We start from the raw sequence: 11,674 nt of genomic DNA on the forward strand, positions 1-11,674 counted from the left end.
CTGTCAACCGTATCTTAAGATACTTAAAGATGGCATCAGGGAAAGGATTATTATTCAAAAGGAATGATAGTCAAAAGGTAGAAGTTTTTACTGATGCTGACTGGGCAGGAGATATATCCACCCGACGATCAACCTCTGGGTATTGCACGTATGTATGCGGCAATCTAGTGACATGGAGAAGTAAGAAGCAATCGGTGGTCTCTCGGAGTAGCGCAGAAGCAGAATACAGAGCACTGGCACTTGGAATCTGTGAAGGAATGTGGATCAAAAGATTTCTCAAGGAGCTTGGAATTATAGGAGAAAATTCTATTAAGATGTTCTGTGACAATCAAGCAGCAATCAGTATCGCAAAGAATCCTGTTCATCATGATCGAACGAAACATATTGAGATTGATCGGAACTTCATTTCAGAGAAGGTGGACAATGGAATCATTGAATTGTTCTATACTCCTTCTAGGCTAGAGACCAAACCTCAGACATTCTCACCAAGGCTCTCCCTAAGTCAAGTTTTGATGAGCTAACCAACAAGTTGGGCATGTACAATCTGTGCAACCCACCTTGAGGGGGAGTGTGGAATCACGCTCCTTATTATTTACTTTAATTCTATTTAGTGCTTGTTATATTTAGTCATAATATAAAAATGGTAATTCCTTAATTATAGGTATTTATGTTTATTCCGTAATTATAGGAATTACTTAATTGTAGGAAAATTTTTTTCCTCTTTCTATTTCTTGTACTCGCCTATTTATAGGTGAATGATCTATGTATTCAGATGAGAAAATCATTATTCAAAATGCACACTAAGTTATCTTATTTTTACCTTTATGTATGAAAATCAGGGGTATTCTTGTATACTTGTCATGTTTGAGAGCGCAACATAAATTACTGCTATAGCATTGAACTATCCATGTTCCAACTCGTTGGGAGTCTAAATGGGCTTAGTTGTAATTTTCTCTACAACACCATCAATGGGTGTATTGTAATCATTCATGACTAAATCCCAAATGTGCATATTTAATGAATGCAAATACATTATCATTTGATTTTTCCAATAGCCGAAATAAACCCGAAGAAAGAGTAGAGGTCTAGAAGTGGATTGCCCTTCTATAATCTCAACACCAGGAAAAATGTTGTCCATAGGTGTGTGGATCTTTTCTATGATGTATAGTCAAATAAGAGCTGAGATATCCTAGTTCTATTGTTTGCTTCATACCTACACATTGCTGTCATGAAATGTGCCAAAATCATCAAACATATCTGATCTATAATCGTTTTTATCAAAATTGAATTCATCTGTTTGTGTGGGCTCATGTGATTGAAAACTACTCTCAACAGATGTTAGGTTGACTTGTGCCTTGCCATTAATAATAGTGTAGAACTATTTTGAAATTTAGTGCATTCTATGTTCATTCTTATGGTCAGTTGTTAAGTTATTATATGTTTGCTGATTTCTGTCTTTCTGTTTCTTATGTTGCAGGACATTGATGTGTGCCGAGGAAAACCATTGTTCTTAAACACTGAACGCTATGCTGCGCTTACTTATTTGGTATATGAAAGTTTTCACTGTCGTGGATTTTGTGTTTCCTATGATGCATTCTTTTATTAATATATTTATTCCAAAAGTCTATTTGCTTAACATGCTACTGCCTAAAAAAATATCAGTTAAGATATAAGGTCCAGACATAAACAAATGATAAATAAAACTTATCCCAAAATAGAGCTAATCTGTTAACACTGTGATTGATGGTGGATGGCCATCACATGTTTGTGAAGCTTAAATTCCCTGTTTTATCAACTGAGCTGAATTTGTCCGCTAAATAATAGGTGGCTTCTCATGGTCTTGACCGGACTTCTGAAGTTCTTCGGCAGACAACAATTAGTGTTTTTGGCTCTGATTAAATTTCTTGAAGATTTTTGCATTGAAGGTGCAGTCCAATATTTGCTTATTTTTCTTTTGAATGTTATTTTTCTGCTATTCGTAGTTATATTGCGTCCATACCTGTGATTTTTTATGAGATTCATTAACAGGGTGGGTGGAAAGTCATTTTTCTCTTCGAGGTTTAAGTTTTTAACTTTATGCATCATGGATGAATTTTGTTTTCTTATTTTTGTCATATGTTCAGGCAGGTGTGGACCCAGGTAGGGTCCAGGGGGGCAATTGCCCCTCCTTAATTTGGCTTTTTGCCCCTCCTGAAATATCAGTTTTGCCCCTACTGAAATATTACTTTACCTTTTGTTGCCCTAGCCCCTCCCACGTTGGGTCTAGGGGGACAGTTGCCACTCCACCCACCCCGAAAAAGAGGCTGGTTCCGCCCCTGTGTTCAGGTTAAGAATTGGAGTCTAAAAAATAGTGGAAAACCAATTCAGGTTAGTCCAAGGGGAAGAATATATGATTCTGAACTCCAACTGTTCGTCCTCCAACTGTTCGTTCTGGTACTCCTTAATACTTTCATCTATCTTTTTTACTTTTTATATAAATTTCTGCCGAATGATCAAAATATCATTTGTAATTGTGGCTGGATTATATCACTGTTCATATAAAAATTATTTGTTTTTTGAAGACCAAGTTTCTTTTCCTTACATGTAGAAATAGGATGTGAAACTCTAGTGCGAGCGGTGTATGAGTTGGGGCTGAAGTTGTGTTTTCAACATTAACTGATTACGAGGGATGGACTGTAAAGGTAGCATTTATTATGGTAGTTAGTGAAAAACTTGTACATATAAGAATAAAGGATAGACCAATAAGGTTAATGTCGATGTTCAAAAAGAAGAGAGAGCTTAATGAAGTTCAAATTAAATTTCACACCTCTAGCAATAATCAATAAGAGCAAATGGAAAATGTGGATTCATGGAGGCATTCCCCAAGAGTTAAGAGTAAAGATAATGATTTAATCTACTAAAAGTTACCTATTTTTTTATTTGAGTAATTATATACTTCTAATGGTAGTCTTCCAGACATTGAAACATAAGTGAATAAAAGGTTTCAAATATTGTTTTCTAGGCGGAGCAATAATAGGAAAAATGTTTTTTTTTTTCATTTCCCAAGATTTATTAAATCATGGAAATTTTTGTTTTTGCTATTATAATATTTTGTATTGTGGTTTCTTTATAATTAGTATTTTCTGACATTTCTGCAAGTGCTCATTTTACAACCATTTCATAGACTAAAATTTGCTTTTATAAAATAAAAATATTTATCACATGTCAAACTATTTAAAAAAAATTAAATCAAATAATGAAATTCTGCCATAAATAATAATGGTGGTATAAAAGCATGAAAATTTGTTTGTTTTAGCTTTTTTATTATCTAGTGAGTCGTTAGGTTTAGCTCATAATAAATTAGCTAAATGGTTAGAGCATTTTGACAGTACTTCCTTGTTTAACCGTAACTGGAACTATTCTCCTTTGAAGACTGAAGTGGGGTAGTCTCTCTGGAAATGTAAAGGTAAAACAATGCATTCCTTTAGAATAATCTTGTAGTCTCTTGAAGCAAAGTATTGTATTCTTCTTGCTGGAACATTTGTAGCTTCTTAAGATGCTAACCATAGAATTGTGGGCAATAACACAACAAGCTTTTATCCCACTAAGTGGAGTCGGCTACAACTTAGTGATTAAGATAAGTTCAAATCTAAAACATCCACTCTCCTAATAGGATCATCATATAGTCAATGTTTAATGCGACCAAATCATCTAAGGCGACTCTCTCTAATCTAGTCTGCCATTGGAGCTACTCCAACCCTTCCACAAATATAATGGATATATTCATTTCGCACATTGTCTCCAACTGTAAAGCCGCTCATCCACTTGAGCATTCTCATCTCAAGAACACTTTATTTATGCTTCTCTTTTATAGGTCAACATTTTGTGACAACAATAGAAGTTTGGGCAATAGAAATAAGAACTCACCTTGACCTACGCAAACTTTACCTGTGGAAAATCAATTTGTAATTCATGCAAGCGCTCAACACAGTACAACAGAATCAAATCATACAATACATGCCTGGGGCTTAATCTTAAATAGAAGGTGGTGAATGACTAAAAGAATAAGAATCAAGTTCTACAATATGCTTTACAGACTGAGTTTTAGTTTCTGTTTTCAGAATAATATTCATCAATAAGAATAAATGATTTATCATGTGGATTTGAATTTAATGTTTTGTGCATGTTCAAATCATTATCAGAAATGGGCGCATTATCTTCAAATTCCTTAATATTTTTATGACTAAGATTTAGGTGCTCATCAGATTTTTGTACGGGAGTTGTAATTTTTATGACGGACTTGGGAAACCATATGGCATTTTTGCTTTACACCTATAGAAGGCAACCTTAGTTGTTGTAGCAATCAAGTGAATGAACATCCAAAGTTCTTATCCCTTAAATATCAAATTTGCATATAGGTAAGGATCGTCATTTAAACCTCTAATCAATCTTGAACTACTCTAGTCCAGATCTATGCCAAATCACATAAACATAGTACCAGGAAATAGAGAATACATTGCATCCTGTTTTCTAGGCATTATCATGGGCATGCTGTATCACTAAAAATTGTAAATGATAATTAACTAATAAATGATAAAATAAAATTTAACTTTTCTTAGGAAATTTATTTATTTGCTGGACGCTTTCATCGAGTGTAAACACTAAGATGCAGATGGCTTGGACGAATTTGGCTTTGACGGATTTAAATTTGATATTCGTTAAACAAATCATGATAATTTTTGTGCTTCCTATAAAGTAGCTAATGAGTTAGAACTTATAACAAGCAACTTTGTCATATCAATGCATAAGATATCTTTATAGTTAACTTTTGATGGTGTTGGTGGTGGTGGTATAAACTTATTATCTATGATGGCGCATGAACAAGTGTATAATCGTTTGGAGTATCGGATGTGACTTCATGAGGAGTTTAAATGTGAGAATAATTCATGAAATTGATATCTGTTTCATGGCATAAGGTCAAATCAGATTAACTTCAGTTTTTTTGAAAGTTTTTAGTTTGTAAGAATATAATTTTCAATCTCACTTTGACTATATTGTTTTTTATCTAGAATTATGCTTTAGCTAATTATATTTAAGTTGTCTTTAATTGAATATTTTAATTGGCACAGTAAAATGTTTCACTTTTTGGTAATATGATGCAATCGTAAATTGTAATGTCAGTTTGAGCGAGGTGGTTTATGGTTTAGGTTTTCTTTTGCAATTGGAATTAGGAAATGAATGTAGGTCACACAATTGAAAATAGGATTCGTAGATTAAAGAGTATTAATTTTAAAAAAAAATCTTACTTTTTTTAAGACGAAACTTGGAAAATATAAGAATATGATCCAAATAATTGTGCAATGTTATAATAAATCTGAAGAAAATGAAATTAGAGCCATACAAAATTAAAAAGCATTTTTTTTTCTTAGGAATAGAATTTCATTTGTATCAATTTCGAATAAATTCAAGAACTCTGCGAAGCCTACAAGGCTATAACAAATTATTTAGAAGAAACTAGCTAAAGGATCACTTCACCCAAGTAAAGAAAATTTAGGTCTTATACTGGTAAGAGCGGAATGCTTTCCTCAGAATTAGGTTGTCAAGGAATCACAAATCCAACATGCACACAAGTTGAAATTAGAATCAGAAATTCTATTGAATTGAAAGCTGAATAGCGTTTATTGATTATTTATTTGAATACTTACTATACCTAAATTATTATATATAATGGGCGCAAAATTAGCCTTAGTTTTAGCATAAATGCCATTCTCTGGCGCAACGGAATTGCAGACTTTTATAGAATAAAACAATTGCTTTTAAATCCAAATCTTAAGACTGGTCCCAATACTTCAACAACATGCAGAAATCACATTGCCCATAATTACCTAACCTCATGCGGCAACATCATTCTTGAAAGGGTGCATGATGCATATTATTAAAACTAAAAGCAAATTACAAAAGAATTGTCATTTGGCATTATCAAGACTAGGCCTATCGTCACAAATAAAGGGATGCAAAACATGAGTTTTCAAAACCTTCCCACAACAAAAAATTATCTTGAAAAGCTAGAGTTTCACAAATGTGTGCAACCTTATTACAATGTCTTGGGATATACCTGAAAATTACTTGATTAAAATGAGCAAGGCAATGTCAGGCATCCAAGGTTCCATGAGGTCTTTTATTGAGAGAAACGCTTGTAATTCCACTTTTACACTGTCCAAGTGCTCCATGTGTGTGTTGTCTGCTAGTAAGCTTTCCCCAATCTCATATCTGATAACGACGGTTGTGCTTGTCAAATGTGAAGAAAGAAATGCTCCATAAACATTAATCTTAAGCCAATCAGGAGAGGGGGGACACCAGGATGAGTTGGTGGAAAGCCGACTAGACTGGCTAGTGCCCTACTACTCCTTTTGATGCATAAGTGTATATCTTTGTGAGTGACACAATTTCTTTTGTTGCCATAAATGTGGGTGTGCACTACACCTTTTGATGGATAAGTGTACATCTTTGTGAGCGACACAATTGCTTTTGTTGCCATAAATGTGGGTGTGCGGTGAGATCTTCCATGTTTTTTTTGCATTCCTGACCCTCCAACATTGATATACAGTTTTGCAAAATATGGAAGTATTAATTTGTTGGATGGATTTGTAAAGGCACTCACTCGCTTCTCCAAAACTATTAAAAAGTTGGATGTTAATACCCCACTGTGTCTGTGCAAAACTTCCGGAGTATGACCCTTTGGTTTGTCCCATTACCAATAAGGTAGCACGCATGTCAGTATTTTCCTTAATCATCAATTGATTGTATTAAAATTTTGGTAGTGGGTGATAAAGTAATCGTGATTTAAGCTCTTGTGGACTATTAGTTTACTTGGATTTAAATGCTTGGTTGTTGATACCTTGGCTATTGATGATATTTTAATTAGTGAAATATGATAGTAAAATCAAACTTTTTAAGGCATTCTTTTTGCCCTTTTTTTTCTGTTTCTCAATACATGATTAAGGTTTGTTTTGATTTTTTTTTTTTTTTTTTTTTTTTTTGTCGCTAAGGAACTGTTGCTTACAAATTTTTGTTGTGGGAAGCTGTTTTTTTTTAACCTGGGTTGTTATTGCGGTGACGGTGAGAAAGTTGCTGTATGTTTTTTTGGAAAAATTATATATTATATATTTATAATTTTCACTGCAGTTTTCTAAGATGTTATTTTTTCCACTACAGTTTTACAACCACTTTCTTAAAAAATTGCAGCTACCCCAAATAGACTCCGAACTAATATAAAAGTTTGATAAAATTTCAATCTACATATAATTTTTATTATGTATATGACAATCAACTGTATGGCGTCACGAGTTTGAAACTTTTCTAAGGTGATAAATATAAAAAGAAAATCATGACAAGCATGCTTCTTCTCAGTCCTAGGAGAAAATTAGCTCTTTCTATTTTCAATATTTTTATCACCAGTTTATTTATATCAGTAACTGCTCCGTGAATTATTGTTCTACTGTTCTTTCTTTCTTTTTTTATCATAAATTCAGATTAAACGAATACAATTACATCATTTTTCTTTGTCTGGTGCAGGTTTTTAAATTCAAATGTGTAGTCTTTTTTGTGTTCAAATGCCATCCATCTTCACAATCCTCCATCTGTCTCGTTCTGTGCCTGCATATTTTAACTCAACGTATCTATTTAAATATTTGTAAGGTGCTATGCTTCCTTTGTACATATATAAAATGTCAATATAAGTGAACATTTTATTGAATTCATTCCTCTTTTCATGATCTGCAACTCTTCTCTGGTTATTATGCTTTTCTTCAGATCTTCATCAATTTATTGCAACATTCTTCTGTGCCGAGCTAACAAGTAATAAATGAACTTAGTTTTGGAAAAAGTTTTTTTGACTTCTCTAGTGTTGGTGTTGAGGTTACAAATGTAATCATTAACAAATTATGTAATGATTTGTTTATGATTCTACCAGATGAGCCTTGTGATAATATATATATTGATGAAACTTCTGCTTTAATATTTGAACTTACAATTCAAACTCTTTTTTGCAAAAAATGGTTAATTAAAATTACACAATTATGTGATTAGAGTTATGATGGAAAAGCAACATGTGCAGGGGTTTAATGGACATTTTTTTTTTCAGCTAGATAATTTTTAAGCATTTTGTATATATCATTTAGTGCATTAATTTAATAATATTACAAATTTTGATCATGAATGATGAGTTTTAAGCTCTTTGTATGTATGATTTCTCGTTGCAAACACCCATTATATGCTGGTAAATGCAACTTCTATGCATATGGAACTTAGCACATGATAGGTGCATGATAATTTCCACAGGATTGTTCTTGTGGAGAGCTCACTTTGGGCCAAATAAGCTTTAGATTATTCTATAAATATGCCAAGAATCTACTCTACATGGTTTTTAAGTTGGGTTTGTTTTGGCCAATGAGTGAGAGTGTGTTGTGTGTGTGTGAGAGAGAGAGAGATCAAAGTGATATGAATGAGACAAAAAAATATTTTAATACTAGTTAATGAAAAATTTTAGTTTGATTAAATTATTTTTTAAGTTTGGAATATGAATTTTAATGGTATTTATGCTTAAATAAATTCATTACTGTAGTGTTAAAGAAATATGTCAAACTCCAAATGGATGTAAATTTCCTTAAAATTGCATCCTAAAGCCCTAACCTTTCTAAACTCACTCATGCCGAACCCTACTAGTGTTGCTCTCTCACCTCATTATCCATTGCTCCTCTTCATCACTCTCTGTGACATGCTATGATGAAGGCCTATTCACAAGCGCAATATCGACTATTACTCTTCGATCATTTCAAATATATAAAGAAAATTTGACTTTATATCTTATAACAGTAATGATTGGAGAAATGTATTCTTTCTTTATTTTTATTAGAAAAATATGCCCGAGAGTATGTTTCTTCGATCAAAATATCATCCCCTTTGACTATGAACTATTTATTAGAAGTTTGCCTCAACATATTTGAGGAAGTTTAGACACTGTTTGAACCACGTTAGAAGTATTTTTTAGCAGGGTTGGAACCATATTCGAGCATGATTTAACTTATATTTAAACTTTATTTGAGTATGATTAAAACGGGGTTTGAATAAGATGCTAACAAGTTCAAACTGACTTAGAACAAGAAGAATAGAACCATGTTGAAATAAGGGTTAATCATAATTTCATTGAGGTTTGATAATAGTTTGAATAAGGTTCAAACATAGCTTACTTACGATATATATATATATATATATATATATATATATTTGTGTGTGTGTATGTGTGCGTGCGCGCATGCGAGACTTGACTTATTGGTAGCAGTCTTGGCGTAAGACCCTCGGGTCAAGGGGTTCAAATCCCAGCCCTTTCAGGCGGATTCGAATTGCACACGGATTGGAAGGGGGCTCCTTCCCTCGGTCAGTCCAACCTATTGGGGTTGATCAGCAGTCTCCGAACGTCAATCAATTTTCTATATATATTTATATATATATTAAAAAAGAAAATTGATATTTGGCAGAAGCTCAAATATCGATTTCCTATGCACTTCAAGGCCCCATGATGAGATCCCACGCCATGTGTCCAACTATTCGAGAATATCGGACCACGAGGGATCGAAACCGTGACCTGAGGAGATTTACAGTGAACCCCGCCAACTAACAGGCCTCCGACTATTTCTTTTTTTTTAAAAAAAGAAATAATCGGAGATTGTTATACGAGCCTTGTCATCCCTCATGCGCCTAAGAATTTGAGTAACACACAACACTCAAGGGATTTGAACCCTAGACCAGAGGGGACTTATAGCTGATAAGCAAATGTCAAACTAACTTATTTAAGTAATCATATAAACAATCACAATATAACAAAGTATAATTGAAGTGCTATAACATAATAGATATATATAAAATGATCAATTAAAGGACATATATCTACAGTGGAGGTAAATAAACAATAGTGGACAATTAAGTGTGCGCGCTCGCGTGTGTGCGCGCGCGCGCGAAAGTTCTGGATCATTGTTGTGGCCTCTTACATAAGTCGCTTGAATCAGGGTTCGAATCCCTTGGCGCGGGCTCTTTAAATCAGAATCAAACACATCAAGTTTTCAGCCCATATGGAAGAATCGATATTTGTGCCCACTGGTCTTTTTAAATTGATTTCACCTTTATATATATATATATATATATATATATATGGTATTTTTAAATGTATATATAGATTTATACTATTATGATTTCAACTACACATAAACAATCTTTATAGAATAATATAGACTTTAATATAACTTTTAGAAAAATTTCTTTGAAATTAGGCCTATTATTATGTGTATTTTATCCAATCCACAATTATTACTATTAATTAAATATAAAGCACACATCAAATCATATATGAGAGAAATACTCAAATTATTTAATTTTTTTTATAATAGCTTAAATGACTTACATTATTATACTTATAGAATAAAGCCATCCTTATATATATAATGATTATATATTGATAAAAAATACATCATCATTCTCATCCCTCTTCCCTCTCTTTCAAACAAATTTTTAAGCAAGATTGGTGATTGGTCTAATCATCCAATCTCAACTTCAATTTTATTTAATTATTCTCAAATTTAAGCTGGCTGCATTTCAACTCTAATACATTAATTAGCTACTTCAGCTCTTTGTATGAGGGCTTGAATTAACTTATAATTGCTTGTACTTTTGCCCCCTTTCTCGTTTATACCCTAAAAATGGTGGGTCTCATTTTGTTACTTATAACTTTAAATGTTATATGCCTAAGTATACAAAAGTTTTTTATTTAATTTTAAATTATAAATTACACTTAATCTCTTTGGCCTTAACAATGAGATCATTATGCATAATTATCCAACAACTTTTTTTCATCACTACAAGCTTTATATATGACTCGAGCAATATAATATATTCAAATATATGATTAGAGCAAACATTTACATACACATCAAAATAATGAAAATGAATTAATTCCATGAATAAATAATGTGGGTAAAATAAACCGAACATTGATGGAACATCTTCAAACCATGTTAAAACCATCACGGTTCTCCTTTAAACCATAATTAAACATATTTAAATCATGTTCGAAGTGTAATCGGGGCACCTTTATTTCGTGATGGAATATCTTTGAACTATGATAAAATTTTAGTCAAACATAATCAAATCATCTTCGAATCATGATCAAGCGTGGGCAACATCACACGGTTAATAAGGGTTTGTCTTCGAAATCCATTAAATATGCCTTTCCATGAGATTTATGAAATCCGGATTGCAAAATTCTGATTTGAAAACAAAAGGGGCATGGAGAAGACATAACGTCTGTTGGAAAGACAAGATAGGAGGAGCTGAAAATCCGGATTTCATTTTCATTTGTTAGTGTTTGGTTGGATTTAAGTTAAATGCATGACTAAATTCTATTAAAAGGGTACTACCAAATACCGTAATCTCTACTATTTGTATTAATGTTATTCGAATATTTCATAAAAATGAAATACACTTCTTCCTGCATAGGTAACATAATATATTATATATTATAGGTGTTGCTATAATAATGACTGATATGAATGTATGTAAATATATTGGAGGTTAGGCTTTGCATATGTAAAAATATAGAAATAAAGTGGTATGTATGTTAAGTTACTATTTATTTTCCCTTTTT

The 11,674-nt window shown here is 32.6% G+C and overlaps 1 protein-coding gene across 6 annotated transcripts in view; it reads left to right on the top strand.

The window, feature by feature from the left end:
• LOC110024871 (E3 ubiquitin-protein ligase PRT6) overlaps positions 1-7,799 on the top strand; it is a 67,872-nt gene extending 60,073 nt beyond the window's left edge. The window contains exons 17-20 of one of the 6 annotated variants that reach the window (XR_002294060.1): positions 1,478-1,546; positions 1,825-1,925; positions 2,124-2,433; positions 7,555-7,799. Coding sequence is in view for 1 of the 6 variants with exons in the window: in XM_020725056.1 (XP_020580715.1) it covers positions 1,478-1,546; positions 1,825-1,899 (144 nt within the window). In the remaining 5 variants the exon portion in view is untranslated. The remainder of the gene's footprint in view (positions 1-1,477; positions 1,547-1,824; positions 1,926-2,123; positions 2,434-7,554) is intronic. The other 5 variants (XR_002294062.1, XR_002294061.1, XR_002294063.1 and 2 more) reach the window with 5 other exon arrangements.
• The last annotated feature ends 3,875 nt before the right edge of the window (positions 7,800-11,674 follow it).

The sequence above is a fragment of the Phalaenopsis equestris genome, unplaced genomic scaffold, assembly GCF_001263595.1.
Source record: "Phalaenopsis equestris unplaced genomic scaffold, ASM126359v1 Scaffold000277, whole genome shotgun sequence".
In the NCBI taxonomy this organism is placed as follows: Eukaryota; Viridiplantae; Streptophyta; class Magnoliopsida; order Asparagales; family Orchidaceae; genus Phalaenopsis; species Phalaenopsis equestris.